This window comes from Pagrus pagrus (genome assembly GCF_965226575.1).
Source record: "Pagrus pagrus genome assembly, chromosome: 16".
Lineage (NCBI taxonomy): Eukaryota > Metazoa > Chordata > Actinopteri > Spariformes > Sparidae > Pagrus > Pagrus pagrus.
Window position 1 is genome coordinate 9,718,667 of NC_140200.1, and position 12,421 is coordinate 9,731,087.

The 12,421-nt window shown below is 39.7% G+C and overlaps 1 protein-coding gene across 1 annotated transcript; it reads right to left on the minus strand.

Moving 5' to 3' along the window:
* Nucleotides 1–697: 697 nt before the first annotated feature.
* LOC311271313 (sphingosine-1-phosphate phosphatase 1-like) lies at nucleotides 698–9,857 on the minus strand. The gene is made up of 3 exons (XM_084376926.1): nucleotides 8,835–9,857; nucleotides 3,443–3,532; nucleotides 698–2,665 (listed from the first exon to the last, which is right to left on the minus strand). The coding sequence occupies exons 1-3, from the start codon at nucleotides 9,513–9,515 to the stop codon at nucleotides 2,114–2,116; spliced, it is 1,323 nt and encodes a 440-aa protein (XP_084233052.1). The 5' UTR covers nucleotides 9,516–9,857; the 3' UTR covers nucleotides 698–2,113.
* Nucleotides 9,858–12,421: the final 2,564 nt, after the last annotated feature.

Sequence of the window (12,421 nt, forward strand, 5' to 3'; positions counted from 1 at the left end):
AAACTCAACTTATCGTGTTTCTGTGCGGTGTAGTAACTATTTATAATGTAATAGGAGCCCCACCTGGACAACCACAGTGTTAAAAAAACAAAAAAAAAAGATGTGGGCATGTGCCTATAAAAAATGAGGCTATTAATAGCTGTGGGTACTTGGGAGTGAACCAGCCTGGAGAGCTTGGAGATACTTGAAAAGCTTTAAGTTGGGCTTGAATAATACCTCATTATGAAACAGCTATGTGAAGAAAAAAAAAAACAGGTTTCAGCTTTGGGACAATACATTCTTTGCTGGAGTATTACTGGTTGAAATACTGACATTCACGGCTTATAAATGTATAATGGTAATATATTGCTATGGGATAGTAAGGCCTTGTACTGACCTTTGTGATTTCTTGAGATTTAGATGCCAAAAATCGGCCATCACCCAAAGTTCAATGAGGACAGCACAGAGAAGATCTGTGATTAGGCTGGAAGGACACGTGGATTACTGTCAGATAAAAGACCTAAAACCTTATCTAAGTTGTTCAAAGGTTAAGCATGAACCCAATGTGCTGAATGGGCACAGGGAGTAAAACACATGACCCAGTTGTCAAGGAAGAGCAGGAAAAGCACACTGGTCTAATGCCCCAGATTCACTGATTGATTTACCCTCTCAGTATATCCTTGCATGAAAGAAACACTTAAAGAAAATGCATTGAAAATGTTTTTTTGTTCACTTTCAGAATATTTTATTCTCCTTGATTCCACGTTTCCAAAGCATAAAGTCCTTCCATAACAGAAAAACATGACGAAATGGTTTGTAATAATATACCTATAAATATTTCATGAGTATTATGATATGAGTATAAATGCTCAAGCTTTAATATTCTGACATGGATATTGGATTAAAGCATTATTGGAACAATACAGCAGCCAATAACAACAATCAAAACATTTAGACAAGTGCTAGAGTCAGTGTTTTTATACTGTAGAGGAAGGAAGGGCAGCAGACATGTCTCTTGAATATAATTCTTAGAAATCAAGTATGAATTATATAGATTAAGATTTCAACAATTCAGCTTAAGTTAGTTACAATGGCAAAATACTTTATCAAAAATATCTGTTATTTTAATTTTATGATTTTTAATTATTCAGAGAGCACTTAACTTACATTAGGACCAAAATTACAAACGCTTTGGAAACAAGCAAAAGAATGTACAAAAAAGTGGGCAATGAGATAATGCTGACGATGGTAAAGTAGAAAAACTGCACTGACACAACAGATCTCTTCAAAGAGGGAAAATAGGTACGAGTCTTTCAGATTTAAACAGACATCGCTCACACATTACCAGTCATGGTTTGGTTTATTCTTACAGCACAAAATTCTCCAATAACATATTGTTATATATATTTCAATCAAATGACGGAAATGCACAAATGACTGCTCATTAATGAGTGCAAGCATCATTACAGTACATCTGACAGTTTGCACTTTGCATTTGTAAAGTTCCAGTTAACGCTCATATGTGTCAACACCAGGTGGATCTTTAGAGGATAAGGTTGGTAATGAGCTATATTGATGTTATTGTCAACAAATCCCAAGAGAAGACCATAAACAACGTTTTAGTCTGTCCCTCTAATACTGTTTAACTACTCCTACTGAAGATGCAAGTCTTTCAAAACTGGTCACAAATATATATTTCTCTTCTTTAAAAAAGGCTACACGATTCCCTAAAAACCACTGGGCACCGCTTTTTTAAAACAGCATAGAATACTGCAATTGTTGGGGATCAATTTCAGCTGCGGATTGATAAACATTTGATGTATGATGTTTGTGGGATGAGCTCAAAATAAACTGCAGTGCCCATGCTCATCATAAAGAGGGAATAATGTCACCAAGTGCAGCAGCGTGTCACATTTAATACTTCTTGGTCAACAATTAAGCTCTATGGCACAGAGGCAATCGTTATTGACAATACAAAAAGTATAGAATATCACCACATTTATCCTTTAAATCAGTTTCTGTCGTGCAGAAACAGAGACTCTAGAGTCAAGACAAGCAGCATGTCTCCAAGTGCCGTATGACTTCACCATGTAGGGGAACATGTCAGCAGTAAATGACAGTTTGCACACAACACTCAGGCGAGGTTTAAGATCCTGAAGAGGAGAGGCACCACACAGACACAACTAAAACCAACAACACTGTAGACAATGTAACGGTACGGCAACTCTACTTTCATGTGCTGCCTCGCCTGTCTTACATCATCTGAAGGCAGCCCGAACAGTCGACACAAGAACGGAATAGTCACTGCTTTCATAACCATTCTCGTGACGAGGATGACAGCGACTCCGACGAGGAAGCGCAGCAGGGAGAGAACCACCAAGCTAACGGTGATCGGTGGTAAAGTTAGAGGAAGTGAGGACAGCGGTGGATCTGGCAGCAGCCCCAGCTGATAGTTCACATGGGTAGCCAGAGCAGCTCCAACCCCGGTGCCCAAAGCCTGAGCTGTATCACCCCGAGAGGTGCTCCAGGAATCCAGGGTGAAAGCCACAAGTCCAAGGCTCACGTGTGACACGATTATCACAAGTGGAGCATAGTGGTTCATCATGTAGAAGTTGTCGATCTTCTCCAATGTTGGCTGGAAGAAGGCTAGAATAAGAAGGGTGTACAGGAAGCCAGTGATTACCTCCTGCAACACAGGGACATAAATGAATGTAAATTAAGGAATACACACTATGAAAGTCAATTTTAAAAAGGGTTAAACTCATATTAGCACTCTTAAAAATACATGATCGATTTACCCACAGCTATCAAATAAGAAAAAAAAAAAACGTTGCTACTTCCTGCCCTGTAGGTGGCGCTATGTGATACTTGTGACCACGACATTTAATATAAGCCACTGTCCATCTTTCCCTGGAATCATAAAACCTCTTGTAAAATCACGTGAGCTGCTGACTGTCAAATGGGTTTTATTACAGGAGGATTGCAAAAGATAAACATTACATATGAACTTCAGTTGCCTGGCCACCAAATCTAATCCAACTTTATCTACTGGCTTTGATTTGTTTTGTCATTGACTTTAAGCTCCTGTGTAGGTTATCAACTTGAGAAATGAGGCACGAGTATGTGTTACGCATATCAATATAATGCATTAATGTTACAATTTTTAAGAAAAAATAAATATCGTGTCCACTTACAGAAATGAAATAGATGCACAGTTAATATTTCAATGACATCTATGTAAATCTGGTGCTAACATTACTCTCCTCCATCATATATCAAAAAATGAAGTGCAGGTTAAGGCAAACTGGAGTCATGCCAGCATTTACAACCATAAGATAAGATAATGCATAAGATAATGATAGCATAAAATTAATGACACCAGAAGTTGAAGGTGCTTGAGAACATATCTGACCAAGCTCAGGTCAACCTCATTAGTAAGTGATTATTTATTTAATATACTCACCAGAATAGAATGCATCCCCATGTAGACTCTGCTCACACAGACCAGGACACTCCAGCTGAGAGCCACACAAAAGCCAAAGAGGAAGGGGTACTAGGAAAGAGAGAGTATAAAGACATGGCATTAAAAATGGAAGTTAGAAAGGTGGCTGAAGATAAGCCTTCAAAAATAAAATAAAATAAAATCCCAGTCATAGTTTTCTGTAACAAAGAGCTTGTTCAGGTGATTCATGTACCTTTTTTGCAGGAATACATTTTTATTAACACCAATTATGACTAAAAGGGTAGCAACAGTAGTACTGTAGAGCATTAATGGAAACATGCTCTGACTTGAAGTCTCCAGGAGAGTTCACGATGTCAGTGGAAATACTACCTTTCAAAAACCACAGTACACAATCCATTTAAAAACATTTAGCAGATATCTTTCAAAGAATTAAGTGCATCCTACAGCAATGCTTGTGAGGCTGCACTTAGGTACATGGTGATCTGAGCTAAATGCTAATGTCAGCATGCCAACATGCTCACGATGACAATGCTAACATGCAAATATAGACTATGGTCACGAGGGACTCCCTAAAAACTTGGCTTTTCACCTGAGGTGCAACTGTCTGCTCACATTGGATCGTCTTGTCACTTTTTTCAAAACTAGAAACTAGAAACAGGAAAACCCAAATCTATCAAAAAATGTGTTTTTCAAACCTAATCTTAGCCTTATTACCAAGATTAAACCTACAGGAGACCTCGTGCCTAATTGTAACTTAAAACAGAGATGATTTTTATTTTTTGTGATGGACTTTCACCCTGACCTAAAATTGTCCTAAAGCCAACCCAGTAGTTTTGTTGCCTAACTTAACCTAACTTAACTGTGACTGTAACTGAGTCTAAAAATAAAATGTCAACAGTGACCTTTGGTTTAACACAGGACACAAACCCCAGAGTTCGATCAATTAATACACCACAACCTGCTCCCTGTGTGGACTTTGTCTTTTTTTTACTATGTCACTGGACTTCCAAAAGGCTTCCTGCAGAAAGCCCCGAGGGAGACTTCTCCAGTAACCACCCAATGAAGGAAGAAACTGAGGAACATATATCATTAAGCAGCTGGAGAAACTGTTTCTACTAGGCGGTATTGACCCCCCATTCCTCCCACTCTTTCATTTAAAGTGAATTGGTACTGGGTATTACCTTGAGAGCACAGAGTTTGGTACCTAACCCTACTTACAAGACAGACCATCACTTTCCACATACATAAGTGTGAGACCAAATAGACAAATAGGATAGGATACCAATGTGTTCACAGAGCCTGCTGGTAAAATACCAAGTTTTTAGGGAGTCCCATGTTAGCTATCTTACCCTAGCATGTTAGCTATCTTACCGTAGCATGCATTTGCTATTTGGCAGAACTAAACACAAAGTGCGGCTGAGGGTGGTGGGAATGTCCTCAGTTTGGATGTATATAGTCATCAAAGTATTGGACAAGTTACATTTTTGACATGATAGTGACCTAGGTAAAAAAGGTAAGAGGTAAGAAATCCTGAAGGGGACATGAAGGTCAAATTAAACCAAATCAGAACTTTGTGGTCACGTGATCACCAAAGTCATGGACATCTGCACCAAATTTCACGGCAATTCATCCAAAAGTTGTTTAGATATTTAAGTCTGGACTAAAGAGGTCAACCTTCTCTTGAGTGACACCACCAGCACGACTAACAAGCACTACTGGTCTGACACTGGTCTGACAGTTGGAATGTTCCTCCTGTCTTTGAAGCCATTTATGGTACATCTTATCTTCTGAGATCTTTTCAGACCCCGTTCTCTGAAATGTTTCAGGTACTCAGCCTTTGGAATCTGAACCTGATTACACCAGGGGAGTTCAGACAGTTCACATGAACTGTATTTGGTTCAAAAGAAGGAAAAAAAAGTATAAATAAAAAAATATTTGGGAGAAATAGCATTAATGCATCTTTTTTTTTACATTACTCAGAGTGCACAAGATGCAGGGACAAACTGATTTAGAGATTACTAAAGAATTTTGAATTACAGGAAATACTTGTGCACCAACAAAGAACAGGAATGCATTGTGCGTCACTCAAGCATCACTTCACAAATATTATACAGACAGCTAGGCTGGAGTTTTACAGCATTTTATCCAATAAGAATCCAGTGTTGAATCTGTTTACTGAATCAAATTTCAGTATTGAATGTGCTTATCTGAGTCTGAAATCATTCAAATCTTTAAATTAATCCATTTACATTTAGCAATCAACTTTCATGGAGGGTGACCACTGAGCTATTTCTCCTTTACAAGTTTTTTTGTTATTTACATATGAAGTGTCAGTACCTGCTGTTCATCTTAAACCAGCGCTACAACATTAAAGACATTAAAATTGAACATCCTTGTCATTTAGGTTCTGTCAGGGTTTGTGATGCAGTCAGTTGATCTACTGCTGCTCTACTTTTTTCTTTTAATCTCTTTGCACAACCATGCTGGTGGAAAATCCAAACTGCAACAGCCCTATCAGTGGGTGAACAAGTTTCACTGCTTTGAGCTCTTCGACCTGGCTGATAATAGACTACGCTCTTCTCTGGCTGATAATAGACCACGCTCTTCTCTGGCTGATAATACACCACACTCTTCTCTGGCTGATAATACACCACGCTCTTCGCTGGCTGATAATACACCACGCTCTTCTCTGGCTGATAATACACCACGCTCTTCGCTGGCTGATAATACACTACGCTCTTCGCTGGCTGATACGCTACACTCTTCTCTATCTTAACTCCCCAGCAGTGGAGTAACCCTCCCAACCCCTTTCTTCCATCATGGGGCCCTGACACACCAGGCCGACAGTCAACCATCAGTGAGCGTCTGTGTCCCTAGTTTTTGCGGTGTGGTCAGCGTTTTTTTGGCCGATTGAGCATATAGAATTGGCGGTGGAGCCTGTCGGTGAGAGAAAATCATCTGATTGGCTGCGCAGCTAAGTGAGTCAGTGCATGAGAAGAGCAATGGAAGAAGAAAGGGAAAGCCCTTTAACTTGTTGTTGTAGTAACCATGATTTCATGACAGCGGTGTCAAAAACTGCTGCTTTATCATAACAACAGCTTGTATATCCGTAGTCTCGTTCCGGTTTCCCTTTCTGAATAACAACTACAAACACCTGGTGATGTGGAGAGTTATTTCCACTCATGCTGGCAAAGAATGAACAAGCTATTCATTTTTTGTGTTGTGTTCAGGTGCAACTTTTTGACTGAGACACACATGTCTGTAGGCAACATAATGGTCAGCCTTTGTCGCCACTATTTCTTGATGCCGGTTAGTTATGACCCTTTAACGGGCCCTTTACCAGAATAGACACTCAAGTCACAGTAAAGGTCAAGATCTCTCATCCCTGACTGTCTTACTTTGATCATTTGAATTACTGTCCATTTAATTGATACCCAAGACTGAAATATTTACTGAAACTTCATTTGATAATTTCTCTTCCTCTAGATCAGATTCACCAGTCCCATATCGCTGACATCGTAGGAGAGTGTTTATCTAAAGAAACAATGCTACCTCCTCACTCCTCACCTGTACTTCTGACACACCCTGTCGTGGATAAGAGACATTCTTGCAGACTTACTGTCTGCTTACACAGAGGAATGTCTCTTGTCCACATATGAAACTTGGCAACAAGGATTAATAGTGACTTAAAGGCAGGCTGTGATTTTTCATTCCTTTGTCCAGACTAACCCACCGACCCTCCCTGGCACTGAGGGGCCCGCAGAGAAATGTCATGTGGGTTTTTCATTTCTTAGTAAGTCAGGCGCCCTGTGTGTTTCTTGGTACTCTGGTCTTTTTTTTAATTAAGATTACAAACACATATACTAAAAGATGTTGGATGTGGAAAGATGTTGCAAACTGTGGCTCTCTGGGCTCTTGAATGTCTGGGACTTAGGTGGGTCTGGCCACATTCCCTGTGTGTTATCAAAACATGTTCATATCCTGTGGCTCAAGGCTAGACCACTGAATTCTAATGCAAAGAGAAGAAGGTTATAGACACTCGAGTAACATTGTGATATTTGTTGATTTAGATGCATCAAGCTGCGCCTTGTAATCTGTAATAACACATTTCAGCTCCTCCCTGTGTATTGGCTCATGGCTGGATTAACACTGTAGGGGGCCCTGGGGTTTAAAATGAGCTGTGCGTCCTATTGAACCTCCTGTTCCTCCCACTCTTTGTGCAAGCATCCTGTGGCGTTTAAGTCCACATAAGGTCAGCTGGAATACTCCCCCGGTGTGCTGTGTGTTTTGTAATTGTACACAAATATGCACCATGAAGGGGTAATGTTAAGTGAAAAAACAACAAGGTATTAAAACTACATTTTGACACAAGGTCATACAAGAAAGGACATACTTGGCAACAATGGAGACACTTTATCATTTCAGTTCAGGTGTCTGCGGTGGATTTACCTGTGTGATTACCGTTTCAACAAATCACTTAACACTTGTCACAAGAGACAGGATGGACGAGGAACTGTGTGGCTTGCCTCAGGGAAAACACTGCAGCTCATGTTGCACTTGACTGCTTCAGCAAACTACGGCTGCAATTTCAGATTATTTCTAATGATCACCTCATCTGTTATCAACACTCTTGATTAATCATTTTAGTGATTCCTCATTAATTGTTTCGTAGCAGTGGTGGCAGCAGGTATTTTTTGTTATTTGTTCCACATTTATCACTGTTAAGTTTTAGTTTTGGTTGTAGTGCTACAAGTGGACTGCAGCACTGATACTGTCGATTTTTGTTAACTGATCACGATTAAAGGGCTACTTCTACACACTAGGCCTTAATGGTGCGTTCAGACCAAACACTTTGAGTGTGGACTGACCGCACCATAAGGCTTACTGGTGTTTTATTGTTTTATTATCTAGATTATAAAGTTCAACTGCCCCATTAATGCAGCTGTGGCTGTGATGTTCTTACTGTGAGGGTCCACCACTCCTGAATGAATGTAGGGGAAACACTGTATAGTCCATATAAAGTACAAAAAAATAAAATAGAGACAAATGCCCACCACAGTTTCTCAAATCTGACGTGGACATGTTCAACCAAGACCAAGAAAAACAGGAACCAGTTCTTCTTTTTTTGCTTACTAAGTTAAATGATTTGCTGATTATCAAAACAGTTTCTGTCAATTGACTAAAACTGACTAATCAATTAGCAACAAACTAATTGCCAAACAGTGAATCTGGATCCTTTGGGGCACCTGAGGTAGCTGACCCCTATGCACAGTAATCAGACCTGTCATGTCTTCTCCTGCACACAAGCTGTGAGTTTCTACCTGCGCTGCACATCTTCTGCTTCTTCACCTGTATCTGACACTCTGAGCTGTGTGTTTGACATGGTGCTCACCTGCCACCGTCCGTAGGTCAGCATGAAGAGACAGAAGGGGATGGCAGTCCCCGTCATGGCGTGTGTGGACGGCATGCTGTACTCGGAGTTGTAGAAGACCTCCACCTTCACCACAGGAGGGGACGCCGGCCGGGACCAGCGGACCATGTCCTTGGTGGACTGTCCCACGAACAGGTTCCAGGCCCAGACGACGATGAGTCTCCGGCTCACCAGGGCGTCGATGTTCCAGAAGAGGAAGGGGAAGAAGACGATGAAGAACATCTCGTTGCCCAGCTCGGTCCCAAACGTGAACAGGTAGAACAGGAACTTGTTGTGGACCAGAAACTCTTGGCCCACGTCTCCAGTCAGGGAGTTTTTCCGGAGCGGTTTCGCCCTGGTGGTGTCCGGGTCGGCGTTAGCTGATGCACCGTCAGGCGTATCACCCTGCATCCCGTTAACCTGCGGTGCGGTCGCATCCCCGGTTGCTCCATTCCCAACGGTCACGTCCGAGCTCTGCTCCCCGCGTTGGACCCTCTTCCTCAGCCCGGGAAAGTCCTGCTCCGACTGTCCGCTGTCCGGCTTGGTCGCTTTAACCGGAAATGTCCCTTTAACGCCGCATAAATTCTGAAACCTCGCTACATGGGAGGGGTCTTGGAGATAATTGCACATCTGTACAAATGTCTTTACAAAGTCGTTCGCCATGACTTCAGATAGCCTCTAGTTTAAAACACACAACACTGTTCCGTCGTAAAAAATGGAGTTCATGTTCAACGGGTGAGCTTAAGGAGAAGCGGAGCTCGGTGACCGCTGCATTAAAAGAAACAAAGAGAGACTTGGCTAACAGCACGGAGCACTTAACCCTCACCAGTACCTGCTCACCGTAGTCAAAACACAGACCTTGTACACCGGCGTGGAGGTTTGGGACGACAGCATCCAAAGTCCGTTACAGTTAACCATTACTTCCCAGTGTATCCTTACACACACAGCCTGATAACTGCGTCAGGCCGTTATATCCTGCTTTCAAGCGTCTTCTTCTTCTGCGGTTCCAGTTCTTCTTCGTTTGACTAAATGTTCGTCACTTAACCTCCAAAAATGTTCAAGTTCGCCCCCTGCTGGAGCTGTATTAAATTACACGTGTTAAAATATAATCCAGTGTTACCTCAAAAGTACTACAAGTAGATGACCAGTGGTGGGTAAAGCAGTGTAACTAAGTGCATTTACTCAAGTAATAGGCTGTACTTTTTGAGGTACTTGTATTTTACTTGAGTATTTCCCTATTCTGCTACTGATTACATTCACTCCACTACATTTTGGAGGCAAATATTGGACTTTTTACAAACCTGCATTGATTTGATAATTTTAGTTACTAGTTACTTTGCAGATTGCATGCAGCATCAGATACTTAAGTGTCCTACATTGATTACCAGAAAATTACTTTTGATACTTAAGTACATTTAATGTTAAATACTTTACATTTTTATTCAACTTTTTACTTTTTTAATGGTTGACTTTCACTTTTATCAAAGTAATATGTTTAACACAATATCTTTACTTTAACTCAAGTATCACTTTTAGGTACTTTTTACAACACTGGAGTATTAACGTAGGCTACTTCTCTTAAATAAAAATACTACAATATAAATCATCACATTAAGCCTCCAAATAAAATCCCTGCTTTCAAAGAAGTACTCATTGTGCAGAATACTCTACTTCAGAATATTATCAGAGCATATAATTTTATTGGATTATTATCAACATAAAGAAGGATTTAATGTTGTTGCTGGTCAAGGTGGAGCTAACTTAACTACTGTACTACTGGGTAGTTTACTCTGTGACAGTGCATTATATTTCATAAACTGATTCAGCCTATGTCACATGTTTATCCACAAATAACTAGGTTATAGCTGTACAATGGAGATAATTAAGTTGTTCCTAGTTACTTTTGACTTGACTTGAAATTTCTTCCATTCTCCATTCAGACTGAAGCTTTATTAACACACACATTTTACAGTGACATTTTGAATTGTTTTTTTTAAATGTGACCGGCCATGGGACATGGGTTGAAGCCTAGATAGTGAAAATAAACATTTACATACAAATACATCTTATCAAGAGCAAACAAATAAAAAATAAAAAATAAAGTCCAAACAAAAATACAAGAACATTTCAGGCCAGTCCTTGTAAACAGGTCTGAGAAGCCAGAGACAATAATAGCAGGACAACACCGGAAGTTCAATGGAGTGTCCTTCAAAATAAAAGTAGGGAATTGCTTGTTTTCTTTAATTGTAAAACCTGATGAGTCTTAATTGTACAAGAGAGTGAAAACTGATCTTCGTTTAGTAAGTAAATATCTATCCAAGTTGTCTGTCACATGTGTTGTGACTCAGCTATTTCTGTCATACAGTCTTATGATTTCTCAAGTGTAGATAAATGTGGCTGTAAATGTTCTGTGAAACCAACAGTTTGGGGATAATAGTAACCATTTTCCTTAGATTTCACATTAAATACATACATACAGTGGGAAGTAACTAAGTGCATTTACTCAAGTACTTTACTTAAGTACAATCCAATGTAATTATACTTTATTTGAGTTTTTTCATTTCATGCAACCTTTTACTTCCACACCACAACACCTCAGAGGCAAAATAATGTAGGTTTTACTGCCTCACATGTCTGACAGCTTTAATTGCCAGCTCCTTTTCATATTACAAGTTTAAATACCAATCATGTCAAGTGAAAACCATGTAATTCATTACTAACAAATTTGGTGCTTTTGATTTATTTGTGATAAACTGAAGGATTAAATGTCCTTTAAAGGGTCGAGAAAATTCTTCCACACACGCTGCAAAAATATAATAATCTTACAGAATATGGTGAATTGCTTTAGATTAAACTGTCCAACAGTATACAGTATGAAGTAGTTAAGGAGCCCCTCCACAGCTGTAATAAGACATACAACAAAAAAATCGTGTGTCTGACATAGTTTTTGCAGGAAAAAATGTTTAATTAAAATTAAAATCCTCAAAATGGCACCTACTCCTTCCCCTTCATTGAAAATTCAAACATACAAATATTTTTCATTTTACAAGTTTGACTGCTGGACACAAGACGTCTCCTCTTTCACTCTGAAGTCCATCCTCAGTGTCTGTGCACTGGAGGCTTCAAGTTTCCACATCACCATCATTGTGTTTCCTGAATATGGGACCAGGATTGGTTTCCAAACTATTTGTGATGTCACAGATCATTCTCTTAAAATCAGATTTACAAAGAGCGCAGAGAAAATTTAGGCTTTCAGCAATGAATGTGAAAACAGACTGCATCAGTCGAATTCTGCACATACATCATTCTTCACAGCGAAGCTCAAACATTCAACTGACTGGAGGACACTTTAAAATCAGTGCATCTTAAATGCAGGGATCATTTTCCTGCAGAATAAGCACTTTAATTCTATTAATAAAAGTACATTACTATAGTATTTTCACAGTGTGGTATTAGTACTTTCATTGAAGTAAAGGACATGAATACTTCTTCCATCAATATCAAGTTGTGGAGCATCAAAAATACCACATTTGGAAAACAGGGCTTTTATTTTTACAACCTCAGCCCGG